Below are 16,703 nucleotides of genomic sequence, written 5' to 3' on the forward strand. Positions count from 1 at the left end.
AATACAATCTCATAAATGAAATCACATCTTACTATAAATACAAACCTGATCCAGTTTTAGAGTCAGAATACCACAAATTATATTATGACTGATCAGTTATTACGGATAGGACAGTCCATGTTAACTGTAAGGATATAACAGTACAAGATAAACAAGCAAATACAACATATTTAATAGAGACAACCATTCCAACACGCATAACTTACAGAAGTCAGTAAGTGAAAAACACTAGAAATATGATGAATTAAGAGGTATTTGAAAGACTTTGGAACTTGAACAAGATATACATTGTTCCGATTGTGATATCTACAACTGGTGTCATCCCAAAGGCACTACACAATAGCATTAAACAATTAGGGCGACACAGTACTATCCATTTAAATCCTCAGAAAACCAAAATGCCACTAGAATAGTCCAAAAGTTCCTAGCAATTGTCAAATGAGCATGCTTGGCTATGCCCGTGCCTTAGGTTTTACCAGCTTGACCTGAGAAAAAATAAATAAAAATAATAATGACAACACATAATATAAATACATAAGGTAGCTTGAATACATGTACAGTACATAGACTGAGTATATCCAAAATGTGATGCTAGCTGGACATGGGAGTGTATTTACATAGGTATAGTAATGGTGGTTGAGGTTGAGGAGTGGTAGGTTAGTTGGTGATGGTGTTGATGAGCTCTTACTGCAAGGGGAAAGTAACTGTTTTTGAGTGTGGTGGTCCTGGCGTGGATGCTGCGTAACCTCCTACCTGGTGAGTGTGGGACAAGCAGTTCATGAGCAGGGCGGGTGAGATCCTTCTTGACACCTTTTTGTATATATGTCCTTGATGGTGTGTAGGCTGGTGCCGGTGATGCTTTGGGCAGTTTTGTCAAACTTTGCTGTGTGCTAAATGCAGTTTTCATAGCATGCAGTGATACAACTTGTTTGGATGCTCTGTACTGTATATCTGTAGAATGACATGAGTATAGATGTGTATAGTCCTGCTCATTTCAGCCTCCTCAGAAGGTAGAGGCGTAGGTGAGCTTTCCTGGTTGTATGTTCTGTGTTCTGGGATCATGAGAGGTTGTGCAAGATGGGCATTCCCATGAGTTTGAAACTGTTCGCAGTTTCCACTGCTGTGCTACCAATGCAAAGAAAGGTGTGAGTGGTGCGAGTTCTCATGAAGTCGATAACCATTGCCTTTGTTTTGTTGACTTTAAGAAGAGATACTTGCTTGGCAGTAGAGCTCTTCTAACTCCTCTCTGTAGCCTGTCTTATTGTTTGTGATGAACCCCACCACCATCGTGTTATCAGTGAACTTGAAGATGTAATTATTTGGATGTTTAGTTGTTCAGCCATGTGTGAGCAGAGTATACACAGCCCTGGGGAGCATCTGTGTTGACGATGATCAGGAGGGAGGAGCAGTTGTGCATCTTGACTATCAGAGGTCTGTTGGTTAGAAAGTCCAACACCGAGTTGCACAGTAGTGTACTTAAATTGAGGACTGGTTGCATCACAGCCTGGTATAGAAACACCAATGCTCTTGAATGGAAAATCCTACAGAAAATAGTGGTTTCCTCTGCATTGAGAACATCTACACAGAAAACTGTTGCAGGAAAGCAACAGCCATCATCAAGGACCCCCACCACCCAGTACATGCCCTTTTGCACATTGGTTGTTTGTCCACCCTGTTGGGTGCTGTCTTTCATTGATTCTATTGTGTATGCCTACAAAAAAAAAATCTCAGTGTTGTATCTGGTGATATGTATATACTTTGATAATAAGTTTTCCTTGAACTTTGAAAGTCTGTGGGACAATAGTGTAGAATGCTGAAGTGAAATTCAGAAACAGCATTTTGACAAGTGTGCTTATTTTCCTAGTGTATCAGGGCCAGGTGCATCTATCATAGAGCGGTTCTGTTGCTAAGCATATTGGTGAGTGTCTATTGTGGCAAGAATGAAGTCTTTGATGTGTGTCATTACCAGCCATTCAAAGCACTTCACAGTGATTGGCGTCAGTGCCATTGGGCAGTGGTTGTTTAGTTCTGAAGATGAAGAGTTCTTTGGTACAGGGATATGGTCGCTGATTTGAAGCATGTGAGGACCGCAGTCTGGGTGAGTTGTGTGTTGAATACTTGCCCTGGGATGTTGTCTGGCCCAGTCACCTTACAGGGGTTGACTAGAATCCTTCTTACATCTGCTGTTGTTACAGAGAGTGGCTAGTCACCTGAGAGAGGTGTAGCTTTCATGGCTGGCATTGTTACAGGTCTCGAAGTGTGTATAAAAGTTGTTTAGAGAGTCGAGAAGTGCCACTGGTAGAGTAGATGCTGTTTTTCCTTGCGCAGTCAGTCATACCCTTGATGCACTGCCACATACGCCAGGGATCATTATCAGAGAAGTGTTCTTGAATTTTTTGAGCACAGGCAGTCATACCTTTTTGATGCCTAATGAGAAAAAATGAGACATAAGCCCTCGAGGTCTGTGCCTTCTCAGTTTGTGGTGGTTTTGAAGATCTGCCAGTTAGTCCATTCAAAACAATCTTGAAGCATATAGATTGTACATTGATGGTCCTTTTGACTGGTTTCTCCATTTTCAGCAGTAGTTGGTATGCTGTGATTGACATCATGTAAATCTGGTCAAAGAGGCCAAGATGAGGGCGTGGAACGGCTTTGTAAGTACTGTGCCTGCTTGTATAAACATTGTCCGGTCTGTTTGTTCCCCTAGTGGCCATGGTGATGTGTTGGTGGAATTTGGGTAAAATGTCCTGCAGGTTAACATGATTGAAGTCTCCTGCAATTAATTATGAAGAGACCATCCGCATGTTTGTTTTGAAGAGAGTTGATGGTTCTGTAAGGCTCTCTTGGTGCATCCTTGGCATTCATGGTCTGGGAGATGTAGACAGGATTGATGAACACAACAGTAAACTCCCTGAGCAGGTAATGTGGCTGGCATTTAATTGTCAGCTGTTCATTTGCCCCAGAACAGTGACTGCTACTACAGATGCGTTTGTGCCATAACACTTGTTAGTGTACACACAGATTCCACCTCTTTGGATATCCCAGATGAGGATTCTGTCTCCACAGAATAGAATCAATGATGTAAAATGTCCATCATCAAGTCAACAAGGCTGTTCATAATCTTTGATTTTCTGTCGTGAATTTAAGAAAATGTGAGTATATGAACAGTAGAAAGGAGGGTCATATAGCTGAGACTTTCAATCTTGCTTAAAGTAGTATTTGGAGATTTATTTGGCAGCTTGTTTTGTCAAACTCCAAAAATGAGAGTAATATATCTTTGCAATTATATATTTTATGAATTGTCATCAATATTTGTAGGTGATGGTAACTTATAAAACTCACTGCTATATTACTGATCACTTTCTTAGCTCTCCACAGGCTATGGTAAAAATACTACCCATTTTCTGAAGTACAGCAGTAGATATGCTCTGTTGTTTAACTTAAATTGCATGGATTAACTAATATTACTTACAACTGTTTACTTTATGTCATGAAGCAGTTGAGAACTACAGTAAACATCAACTTGGGTTAATGTAGTGCTCAATTAAAGCTAGTCCTGTCAGCATCTGAAGAGAGTTTATCATTTTGATTGTTGTTACGTAGAATTGTGGCCAGTGACTTATGTAACAATTAATGTTCAACTTTTCCAGCTGCAGAGTGTGAGCTAAATTTTAACATGGCTATTGTGGCAAAATGAGGTGTTCCTTATCTGCTTTTAAAAACTCCAAAATTGTGCAAACACATGACTCTATTTCTCTAAGAAAGTGAGGTCTTCAAAGTTGTTTTGCCAATAGAAAATTAGTCTTGCCTGTCTATTGAAGCCTTCAGTATAATTTTGTTAAATCAAGTTTACCATTGCAAGTGGTGACTTGTTATAGTAACGTAACTTGTCTCAGTAACTCGCCATGTGGAATAACTACATGAATGACACATCATGCACGAATGTAACCACCACTGTGGGAATTTCGTGACCTTAGGTAGAATCTGTTTCACTTGGAAAAGCAGTGCATCTGTTGTAGACAGTACTGTTCAGCAAAAGCATAATGTAAAGCTGGAAATAAATTAAAGAAAGACTAGGGAGGACAAAACTTTTCATGGTGGCAATAAATATTGGAAGGTTGACAGTTTAAGGAGACTTGGCAGTAGAGTACTGGCGATTGGAAATACTGCAGAGATTGGTAATGGTGGGGCTGGGGTGACTGTTGTGCAGCTGTTAAAACAAACTAAAAGTATATTTTTGATTTGGAAAAATTAAGTGCCTCTGGTACATTCACCAAATATGTGGCTTTGTTTTGTCAAATTTATCTTAAATTTTACTGTATCTAAAATGAGGACTACACTTTCAATGCAGTAACCTTTTTTCTTTTATTCTCTAACTTTAGTAAAAGATGTGAAAACTAAATTACTATGTTGGTACTTGCGTAACCTTATTTAATTAAATTCTTAAGTAGGGTGTAATCAGTATTGTTACATACAATATACTACATATATAAGACATAAGAGCAGAATTAGGCCACTCAGCCCATCGAGTACATTCTGATCATGGTTGATTTATTTTCTCACTCAACCCTCCGTACCTTATCCCCGTAACATTTGATGCCCTTACCAATCAATAACATGTCAATCTCTGCTTTAAGTATACCCATTGATTTCCCTCCACAGCTGTTGTGGCAATGAATGTCTCAGATTCACAACCCTCTGGTTAAAAGAATTCATCATCATTGCTGTTCTAAAAGGTCATCATTCAATTCCGAGGCTGTGCCCTCTGGTCCTGGACTCTCCCACTATTACAATAACAACACAGAGCAACAATCTGTTTAGGTGTAGCTAAACAGTAGTATGATTGACAATGATACTGATCAAGAAACAAAGCTGTTAAATCCATATTGATTGGGCCTTGTAACCAAAATAAATGAAAATTGTAAACCTCTGAGCAGCAAAGCAAAAATCATTTAATGAGAAAAGGATGTGATGTAAGTACTTGAGATGGAAATCAATGTTTTAAATGATTCTTTTGCTGGGAAAAATGTTGTTAGAACATAGGCTTATCTTCTAATAGCAAATGATTATTTTTTTCTCTAAAAGGATCATTAAAATTGACTGCCAAATTTCAGATTTTCATTTAAATTTGATTTAATGCTACACATAGAGTTGGAATTTTACAACATCAGCTCTTTAAAGACAGAAAATTGCTCAACAGGATCTGTGGAAAGAGAATAAAATTAGCTCTTCAAATAGATGCTCTTTCATCAGAACAGGAAAAGTGGGAGGTAAAATGAGCCTTAAGGATCAAAAAAATTAGAGTATGTGGAAATGGTGCAAAGAAATAAAAGGCTAGGTTTGTGGGGCAGGAATGATTAAATTACAAAATGGGATGTGGAGCTGTGTAGAAGAGAATGGTAAAGACATGGATGAATGACAACGTTGGTCAGGAAGATATGTAAATCACTCAAGATGAAAAAATGTGTGAAATTGCCATCAAAAGAGAAATGTGCTGTATCTGACCTTCATCTTCAGCTTACTACACTGCCAACAGAGCCCACACACTACTTCCAGGATAGTTCCTCCATGGTGTCCTTCCACAAACACCATTCTTGTTCAATTTTTTTTTCTTATGGTGGACACAAGAGTGGAGACTTTGACAAGTTCTAGAGATTTCTGCAGGTCTTTTGATTTACCTTTGGGTTCATTTTCACCTCCTTCATCATTGCATGATGTGCTGTTGGTCTGATCTTTGCAGGATGCTCACACCTAGGGAGGGTGGCAACAATACTGAATTTCCTCCATTTGTAGACAGTTTCTCTTACTGTGGCCTAATGAACACTCAGGTCTTTAGAAATGCTTTTGTAGCCTTTTCTGATCTACAATAAATAAGATAGAAGTAGTAAAGTTGTTTCCATTGGTAGGTGAGACTGGAACTAGAGGACATTGCCTCAAGATTCTGGGGAGAAGATTTAGGATGGAGATGAGGAGAAACTGTTTTTCCCAGAGAGTGGAATTCTCTGCCCAGGGAAGCAGTGAGGCTTCTTCACTAAATATAATTAAGATACAGTTAGATAGGTTTTTACATAGTAAGAGAATTAAGGGTTATGGGGAAAAGGCAGGTAGATGGAGCTGAGTGTATGGAGAGATCAGCCATGATCTTATTGAATGGTGGGGCAGGCTCGATGGGCTGGATGGCCTACTCCTGCTCCTATTTCTTATGTTATGTTCAATTCTTCTTCTAAGGTCCTCTGAAAGTTGTTTTGATTGAGGCATGCTGCCCATAAACAGATCTTTCTTGAGAAGAGCAGGCTCTGTTAGTAACCTGACCTTGTGTGTCTTTTTTATAGAGCAGAGCACCTCTGCAACCTGCACTTCAAGTCTCAACTCATTGATTGGGATGCCTGACTCCGAATAACATTTGTAGAAGGCATTACCCCAAAGGTTCACATACTTTTTTGAACCCAGACTGTGATTGTTTTAATGGTGCACTCAGTATTGACAAGAAGAAGTACAATTGTGTGTTGTTAGTTCAGGCAGATTGTGTTTGTCTATTATTGTGACTTAGATGAAGATCAGACCACATTTTCTAAGTAATTATTGCATAAAAACAGGTAATTCTGAAGGGTTCACAAACTTTTTCTTGCAGCTGTAATTATAATAAAATCAGAATTATTTGATGCCAGCACCTCCGTTTTACAGCTCGCACAACAGCAAGTACACCTTAACTGGGTAAGTCTACATTTAGCATCAGAAAAGACCCATTTACTCATATCAGCAGTTTCTTAAGAGATCTTGCCTTGCTTCCGGGATAGTTGCTGGCTAATTTCTTTTGCCTGTTGCTGATATTCAAGTATTTGGGGCCATCTTCAATTGTGCACAATACATAGTGAACTAGAAGCAGTGTGACAGGTCCTGAAGAACTGTTTGCTCTTTTCTGGGCTTTATACAAATGTGCATTCTTGAAGGTATTCCCTTTGCAAACAATGATTTTGAGAATGAGCAGAAGTTAGCAATCAAATTTAGCTACAGGGGATAGTAGGAGAGCAGCTTTCAGAAGTGTATTCGTCATACCTTTTCTTAGAATAAGTCTTCCATCAAAGCAAAGAACAATGTAAGAAGCCATTTCCATAAGGGTAATTGTATTTTACTTTTTGTGACTGCTACATGTTTAATTGAAACCACAGTGGGCCATCAAATGTGAAAACCTCTTACACAAATACCTTGCAGGTTAAAGTTGGGAGATGCTTGCAAGATCTTGATGTTAAGCATCCATGTGAAAGATGATCACTGTTCAATATCTCCTGAATTAACTGTAGTTCATTTTCTTATGGAAGGGACTATTAGAGAGCTTTTGGCTTTACTGCAATCCAAGCTCCTCATTATATAAGTTTCTCCTACTTAGACCTACTGAAGTCCTCATGAAGTCCAGGCTTCTTATTGTATAAGCTGTTGCTACTTTGGCCTACCGAATGCTACACCTAAAGACTTTTAACTCTCGTTATCTAGCTCTGCTGCTTGGTGGGCTTGATTTGTGCTATTCACCATTTGGCTCTTATGCGCAGATATATACATGGACATCATGCTTACAACAAAAGCATTACTGTCACCAGAATCCAATTATGTGATATGCTGAAACAATGTTTCTACTGTCTGGAACATTCTGGAGGAACCTTGCAGTACTGCTGGACAATGAGGATGTAAACATTTTTGTAAGCCTGTTATATGATTAAGCTACATTTCCTTGCCATCAAGAAGGTGCAGCTCATGTCCCTGGGAAACTTGAGGTGAAGGAAGTTTGTAATGGATCTCGAGAGTGAGTTTGAATGCCTATGAGATGGTTTTTTTTAGAGTAGTTTCTTGTTGCGCCTACTAGGGGATCGGCTATATTGTATTGGGTGTTATGTAATGAACCGGAGGTGGTTAGGGAACTTAAGGTAAAAGAGCCATTAGGAGGCAGTGATCACAATATGAATGAGTTCAACTTAAAATTTTGGAAGGGAGAAAGTAAAGTCTGACATACGAGTATTTCAGTGGAGTAAAGGAAATTATGGTGGTATGAGAGAGGAGTTGGCCAAAGTAAATTGGAAGGCGATGCTGGCAGGGATGACAGCAGAGCAGAAGTGGTGTGAGTTTCTGGGGGAAAAAAGAGGCAGGTGCAGGATAGAGGTATTCCAAAAACAAATACTCAAATGGCAAAATAGTGCAACGGTGGCTGACAGGGGAAGTCAAAACTAATGTAAAAGCAAACGAGAGGGTATACAACAAAGCAAAAATTAGTGGTAGGACAGAGGATTAGGAAGCTTTTAAAAACCTAAGGAGAGCAACTAAAAGAATCATTAGAAGGGGAAGAAAATTAAAAGCAGGCTAGCAAGCAATATCAAAGTGGATAGTAAAAGCTTTTTCAAGTATGTTTTTCAAGAGATGAGAGTGAATGTAGAACTGCTAGAACATGAGGCCGGAGAAGTAATAATGAGAGACAAGGAGATGGCAGATGAACTAAGTGAGTATTTTGCATCAGTCTTCACTGTGGAAGACATGAACAGTGTGCCAGATGTTGAAGGGTATGAGAGAAGAGAAGTGAGTGCAGTTACTATTAGAAGGGAGAAGGTGCTCAAAAGCTGAAAGACCTAAGCATACATAAATCATCTGGACCAGGTGAACTGCATGCTAGGGTTCTGAAAGGTGGCAGTAGAGATTGCGGGGGCATTAATAATGATCTTTCAAAAATCATTGAGTTCTGGCATGCTACCATTGGACTGGAAAATTGTGAATGTCACTCCACTCTCTAAGAAAGGAGGAAGGTAACAGAAAGGAAATTATAGACCAGTTAGCCTGACCTCAGTGGTTGGGAAGATGTTAGAGTCGATTGCTAAGGATGAGGCTGTGGAGCACTTGGTGGCACAGGATAAAATAGGACAAAGTCAGCATGGTTTCCTTAAGGGAAAATCCTGCCTGACGAATCTGTTGGAATTCTTTGAGGAGATTACAAGTAGGATAGATAAGGGGAATGTTGAATATTTGGATTTTCAGAAGGCCTTTGACAAGGTGCCACTCATGAGGCTGCTTACCAAGTTAAGAGTCCATGGTATTACAGGAAAGTTACTGGCATGGTTAGAGCATTGGCTGATTGGAAGAAGGCAGCGAGTGGGAATAAAAGGATCCTTTTCTGGTTGGCTGCCAGTGACTAGTGGGCTTCCGCAGGTGTTGGTGTTGGGTCACTTCTTTTTATGCTGTACATCAATGATTTAAATGATGGATTAGATGGCTTGGAAAACGCATGGTCATGCACTTTGGTAGTAGAAAAAAGTGTGCAGACTATTTTCTAAATGGGGAGAAAATCCAAAAACCTGAGATGCAGAGGGACTTGGGTGTCCTTGTGTGGAACATCCTAAAGGTTGACTTGCAGGTAGAGTTGTTGGTGAGGAACGCAAATGTAATGTTAGCATTCATTTCAAGTGTTCCAGAATACAAGAGCAGGGATGTGATATTGAGGCTTTATAAGGCATTGGTGAGGCCTCACTTTAAACATTTGTGAACAATTTTGAGCTCCTCATCTAAGAAAAGATATGCTGGCATCGGAGAGGGTTCAGAGGAGGTTCACAAGAATGAAAGGGTTATCATACAAGGAACGTTTGATAGCTCTGTATAACTCATTGGAATTTAGAAGGATGAAGAGAAATTTCTTTGAAACCTTTTGAATGTTGAAAGGCCGAGCCAGAGTAGATGATCTGGAAAGGATGTTTTCTATGGTTGGGGAGTCTAGGACAATAGGGCACAGCCTCTGGATAGAGGGGTGTCCATTTAAAACACAGCTGTGGAGCAATTTCTTTAGCCAGAGGGTGGTGAATTTGTGGAATTTATTACCACAGGCAGCTGTGGAGGCCAGGTCCCTGAGTATATTTAAGGCAGAGCTTAATGGGTTCTTGATCAGACACTGCATCAGTGGTTACGGAGAGAAGGCTGGGGAGTGGGGCTGAGGGGGTGGAGGAAGAAGGATCAGCCATGAGTGAATGGCGGAGTGGACTCGATTGGCCAAATGGCCTAATTCTGCTCCTGTGTCTTATGGAAGTGAAGGATGTTACATTTGTCTCCAGTTTCTGTTTTTACAATCCATGATGAATTTGCTCAGAGTGCAACTCTAATACCTGTCTGCATTTAGCTTTTTAATCACTTGTGCCCTGCCAACTTCCCCATCAGTGGGTATTACAACAGCTGATCAACCGCATCATGGTACGGCACGGTAGTGTAAGAAGCTAGTGTAGCGTTTTACAGCACCAGTGATTGGGGTTCAATTCCCGCTGCTCTCTGTAATGGCTTTTACATTCTCCCGGTGACTGTATGGGTTTCCTCCAGGTGCTCCGCTTTACTTCCACTTTCCAAAGACATAGGGGTTAGTAAATTGTATGCTTGGTGCCAGTAGCATGGTGACACTTGTGCACTGCACCCAGCACATTCTCAGACTGCTGGTCATTGTTCCAACACTGTGTTTCAATATACATATGACAAAAAGCCAGTCTTTAATCTTTATAGAATTTTAAAACCATCATAAATCAAATGTTTCCATTCTGAAGCTGACTGAGAGCTGCTTCAGGATTTTCAAACCTACGTAACATAAAGCAAAGTTGACTTTGGTGATTCAGCTAGCACTTGATTCAGACAAAGAAATAACTAAATTTGATATAAATTTAAATGACTTGTTTTATAACAGAGCTAGTTAATATCCTGAAAATCCTGGGCTTAGTCATATGACATCTTTGATTTTAGTGATATCGTGATCCAAAATTACAATTTAGCACAACTCTGGACCTTAAAATATTTGTAGTACCTTGTAATTGTGCGAAATTTTTAAAATGTGATGCATATTGGAGTTTTTAAGTCTATTTAATGTTTCTTTTTTGGACCTTACTCATGAGCATGCGTCAATTTTACTTGTGTTGAGGAGCGCTAAATTAAAAATTCTGTCGGGTGAGCTATCGGAGATTAATTTTTGTAATGTGATTTTTTTTTAGGGGGCAGTTTAATAAAATTATTGCTGGATGCCAGTGATTTCCTTGATCTCCTTGTTCAGGAAAACAGTATTTGTTTACAGAGTTCCCTCACTGGTTTTCCCAAAATTTTGCAATATTCTCTAAACTGAGTTGCAAATGATCTGTCTTAGGGGGTAATTTTTTTGGTAAACTTAAATGCTATTTGTATCCACATTAACAAAGACTCTGCACATATTGCTGTCCTTTAAAGAGAGATTGAAATGGACAGTCAGCGGTTCCGATCGAAGCCCTTCATTAGGTCCCGAGGAGGGAGTTGACCCGAAATGGACAGTCCAGATGAAGGATCTTGACCCAAAATGTTCACTGTCCATTTCCCTCCATAGATCTGCCTGATCAGCTGAGTTTCTCCAGCATTTTGTACGTTGCACCATATTCCCAGTACAGGTTTCCCCCGCCATCTGAAGGTAGAGCATTCCTATGAAACGGTTCGTAAGCTGAAATGTCGTAAAGCGAAAAAGCAGTTACCATTTATTTATATAGGAAAAATTTGTGAACGTTCGCAGACCCAAAAATAACCTACCAAATCATGCCAAATAACACATAAAACCTACAAAAACAGGAACATGTAGTAAAAGCAGGAATGATATGATAAATACACAGCCTATGTAAAGTAGAAATACTTCTCTACAATCATTGCCTGCACTGTTCTCTGTAGTGAACATCTCACTCAAGCACTCTCGGCAGAAACACGGCGCAAGCATTCTCGGCTGAAAATCTCACGGAAGCACTGTCTCTGGAAACACTCTCCAGTAACCTTTAAGCTATGAAGCTGCCAAATCATACCAAATAACGCATAAAAATACACAGTCTATATAAAGTAGAAATAATGTATGTACAGTGTAGTATCACTTACTGGAACGGGGAAGACAGCACCAAGCACACTGATGATGGTGTGTTAGGCTGAATCGTCGGAGATTGGGGTGGTGCAGTGGTCCCCACCCTTCAGGCCGCCGACCGATACTGATCCGCGAAGAATGCAGAGGTACAGCGATAGCCAGGACGCACCCAGCACATCTTTAAGAAAGAAGCCGAAATAAACAAGCTAATTAATTAGGTGCCGCCTGGCACGTAAATGTCGGCCCAGATCAGAGGCAACGCAATCGGGAATCGCCTCTGATCTGGGCCGACACTTAAGTGCCAGGCGGCACCTAATTAATTAGCTTGTTTATTTCAGCTTTTTTTCTTAAAGATGTGCTGGGTGCCTCCCGGCTATGGCTGCATTCTCCGCGGCAATCAGGTGTCATCTCATCGTCGTCTGTTTCCATCAGGGCAGGCAGATCATCTTCTTCTATGTCTGCCTGCCGCGAGGTCAAGGTTTGTCGTCTGCTGTGGCTAGTGTGGAAGGCTTTCTTGACTGCTCAGCCTTACGCATTTTTCTATCGTACAGTTCCTTGTAAGCACTCAAACCATCTTGCAAATATGTCCTAAACGGACGTACCCTTTCAAAATTAAAGTCGTACTTTTCTGCAACCATTGAAGCGAAAATGCTTCACGTTCAGTTCCTGGACGACTTCACGTTCGGTCCATTCACTACTGCATTCAGTTTCGATTGTTATCCTTTCCTCTTCCAGTTGCATCAGCTCTTCATCTATCAGTTCTTGGTCATGGGATGCCAAAACCTCTTCAACATCATCTTCGTCAACTTCCACATGCCAAACTCACTTCGTACTTGCTTCGTTCACCACGATCGAAATGCTTAATTATGTCTAGTTTTAGGCTAATTTTAACACCTTTATGAGCTCTTTTAGGCTTTTCCAATAACTTAGAACTCATCGTGCAAACGGATGCTCACAGGCATGTGTTTAAGCATTGCTGGCTAGAATGCAGTTCTGAATCCGAGGGAGGAGCGGCTGCTCGGGGCGTGCGCTGCTTTTTTTCGTGCGCTACCTTTTTTCGTAACAGTGAAAACACCTTCTGTTAGCGAAAACAGGTAACTAATGTAGGTCTTTCGTAACAGTGAGGTTTCATAAAGCGAGCGTTGGAAAAGCGGGGGACACCTCTATCTGCATTCTTGTCTCTTCAGGGCTATGCTGGGGATTCACACAACTTCATATTTTGCCACTGGATTTTAGATATCAGTGACAGGAACTGTGGCAAGTTCAGAGTTGCTTGCTTTCTCTTGTAAAATGCAACTCAATGATATAAAGTTTCTTCTATACTACTAAAGCTGTGGTACAGAAAACATTTGTTCTACTTTCTGTTTAAGAACATAGAATTAGTGAATCTGAAATTATTTGCAATTTTAAGGCAATTTTTGTAAGTTTGGGTAGGCTGAAATCAATCATGAATATTTCTTCGTTCTTTTTCAGGAACTTTTTTAATAAGAAAACGAAGGAACCCATTCCTTCCACCTTTAGTGCTCCTGGCTGGAAATTATTTGGGAAGATCCCTCCAAGAGAAAATTCACAGAAAGATGCCAAAACGATACAGCAGGTATACTTTTAAAATAAAATGCTAAAGATATCAAATGTGCTTTACCAAATCTGTTTGTAGATTGAAAAAGATTTTATTGCATAACTTATTAGCAGCATCCATTTTGATTATTTAATTTTAGCTTGTGGCAGTATTCTTTTGTTGCAAACAGCCTGATTGTGATCGAGCACTGTAGTGATGAGAGTAGTGAGGATAAAGAGAAATTGTTACGAATGTACAGTACAAAATTTCAATAATGCTAGAGATAATCACTAAGTCCCCATCAATGGGAAGAGATGCAGATTTAAGTTTTTGAGTGAAAAGCCTTTGTTAGGCCTGGCATGTTGAATGTTGTGAAGGTTATTAATGTTTTATTAATATTTGTTTTATTTGATTACTCGAAGTTGAGATAGATATGTTGCTTTGGCATTCATATGTTAGTTCTACTCATTTTGGAAAGTTGGTTATTGTGAAAGTGTAATTTTAAGCATTCATGGAAGAGAAACTCCAAGGGTCAGTGAAAATGTGTATAGTCAATGAGGTTTTAAGGACATCCTTGAATCTTTTCCTCCATCCACATTTTTTTTCCCCCTAAACAGACCTTGGAATAGAATGCCAAAAGGTAAAATTTATTAACAGCAGATATATGCTTCATTTAAAGGATTAGTACACAGAACTAGATAGCGATGGTTCCTAGGGTAGGTGGGGACAACTCTGATTGTCATATTATTGTTTTTTTTTCTGGACAGTGGCAAGCATAACTCGGTTGATTGTTGTGACTATTAAACCTTAACATTGACTGCAACAGGCCTTAATGCTAGGTAGTGTAAAAGCTGTGGGCAGTTAAAGAATGAACATAGAGTTGTTCATTGTCAATACTGGGGAACGATGGCAATTTGCATTGTCTAAATAGACCATGTGAAGATATTATGCATTGTCTGAATTGTGAGGAGTGTTGGCTATGACGGTCTAAACTCTAAACTGTCTAAACTGTACTTGGTGATTTTTGTTTGTATTTTCTACATACGAATGTACTTAAGAAACATCTTATTGGCTGCCAGATAGTTTAGGATTCCATGGAAAAGATATTAAAAATGCTTTATGAATGGACAAATTTTGCATTGGTAACAATATCTGCATCAACAAGCAGAATTTGAACTATGTTCTTCAAACTGAAAGCCTGATTAATATTGTTTCATGTATATATTTGAGGCAGATCACTGAATAACTGGTCTTCATTTGCAATGCCCACTTACATTGTCCATGAATGCTTCTCATGCCTGTATTTCCTCCTATTGCCTCTAATTTCCTTTCTTCCTGCATCTGTTCTTTCTTCCTCTCTCTCCCTCTGCTCTCTCACTCCCTTGTTCTGATTTGCTTGCTCCTCCATATTTATGGAGAAGATCATCCTTAATTTATCTAGGTCAACAAGACATCTATATTCAAACTCTGAAAATCATTCTTATAATATTGAATCCTATTTTGTATGCAATTCTATGCCGAATTTTCACTCAATTTCTACATCAGTAAAGAATAAACTTGAAACTTCCCTGAAAAAAAACCATAACTTAAGATTAAACACGAGAACATCAATAAAGCTAATGTTATTTTCTGTAATGTGAATCTGAAGCTGACATATCAGCTACAGAGATTTGCAAATTTCTGCAGAGAAGCAAAAGTAACTGTATAAATGCAAATTTTAATATATGAAGGCACCCCTGAGGAAAATTAGTTTTGAGTTGTGGTAAGAAAATATTGTTACTTGTGTTGTAGTCAGAACATAGAATTATGTTCAGAAGTTGATGGCAGGATAAATGACCTGCTTAACATAAAACTAAATGGATGTCCCTATGCATTTTTGCTCATTTTTAGATTAAGAAAAATTAAATTCTAAAATGTTGATTAAGTTTGTTAAATCACTTTTGGAATGAATGCCTATTTGATGAATAATACCACAAAGTGTACTTAATATGGTCGCAAAGTCTTGTCGGTTCTCCCCAAGCAAAGTTGATCTATTATTTCTGATTAGTGATTTAATTAATCTCTGTGCCATTCTTGCCGGTTACACTTTTTTCAGTGAATGGACCTGAATTGAATAATAAATCGCACAGGCCAAGAAAGTAGTAGTTTAGGACATTTTTATTCCACGGTGGTATAGAAAATGCCTAATTTCAGGGGATGGATTATTTTATATGATATTGAATTATATAGATATAAACATTCTTTCAGAAATGTTCTGATTCTTTATATTTTGTTTTGTTAAAGTGAACTGGAATACTGTTGAAATGGATAAACAAAGCTTTTGCCTTTTGGGATTTGGGTTAGAGCATCATCAGTGTAAATGATCAATGGTTAAAGCCAAAATTGTTTTTTGACTAATTACTTCATATCTATGTACAGTGGAGTTGATCTGAAAATTTAGCTGCCAGTGTAAAAATGCATGTGCTGGTTGTAAACTGAATCTTAAAGCAAATGTCATTATTGATTTTTTTTCAATATGAGAGGCGTTTGAATACTTTTGCTTCCCTTCAGTCTGATTTGTTGAAGATTTTTAAAAATCTGATAGTGATCCTTCCTTCATCTGCATTTGAAATATTTCTCTTTTTGATATAGATTTAGTAATACTCCATTGTGTTTGAGCATATTATCTATACCTACACAATCACTATTAATACTGTACGCCTGGATCCTAGCCTGCATCTGCTCTTAGTGACACAATAATCTTGTTCTACTTTCAATCGAAAAATTAACAATTTATAGTACAATAGTTTATAATCTACAGCCAATTTTACCAGTTTCCACTGCTGTACTTGCAGAATTCGATAGTTTCTGTTTTTGGCTTCTTGGCTGCAGTAATTTAAGGCATCAGGCGGAAAATGTAGTTAGTGACATTTTCTTTGGAAGTTAACAAGATGGAAAATTCCACTATTGTTGCCAGAAGTTGTCTCATGCTTTCTTTTGATTCTATTGTTGAAAGTAAGCTTATCTATCTTCTATTGTTGTAATGTACTCCTGCATTCAAAATTACCATTCTACAGTGAGACTTCTGTATACTGATCTTCTAGAATCCAGTCTAGAGTGTCAAGTGGCAGAATAGTAAATGATACTTTAATTTAGAATGGATGCTTATTTGTTGCCTTGGGAAGGATAACTGAAAGTTAAAACAGACAATGTTTCAAATATCTTTGCCCATATAGTATTTCAGTTACTTGAATTAAAATTATTTTATTAGTTGAATATGGCATTATGTTGGAAAGC

General features: G+C 38.8%; 1 protein-coding gene across 2 annotated transcripts in view; it reads left to right on the top strand.

The window, feature by feature from the left end:
• The window catches only part of tbc1d12b (TBC1 domain family, member 12b), a 98,444-nt gene that overhangs the window by 33,354 nt on the left and 48,387 nt on the right, over positions 1 to 16,703 (top strand). For both annotated transcript variants that reach the window (XR_011882708.1, XM_072239313.1), the window contains exon 2: positions 13,343 to 13,466. Coding sequence is in view for 1 of the 2 variants with exons in the window: in XM_072239313.1 (XP_072095414.1) it covers positions 13,343 to 13,466 (124 nt within the window). In the remaining variant the exon portion in view is untranslated. The remainder of the gene's footprint in view (positions 1 to 13,342; positions 13,467 to 16,703) is intronic.

This window comes from Mobula birostris, chromosome 21 (assembly GCF_030028105.1).
Source record: "Mobula birostris isolate sMobBir1 chromosome 21, sMobBir1.hap1, whole genome shotgun sequence".
Classification (NCBI taxonomy): Eukaryota; Metazoa; Chordata; class Chondrichthyes; order Myliobatiformes; family Myliobatidae; genus Mobula; species Mobula birostris.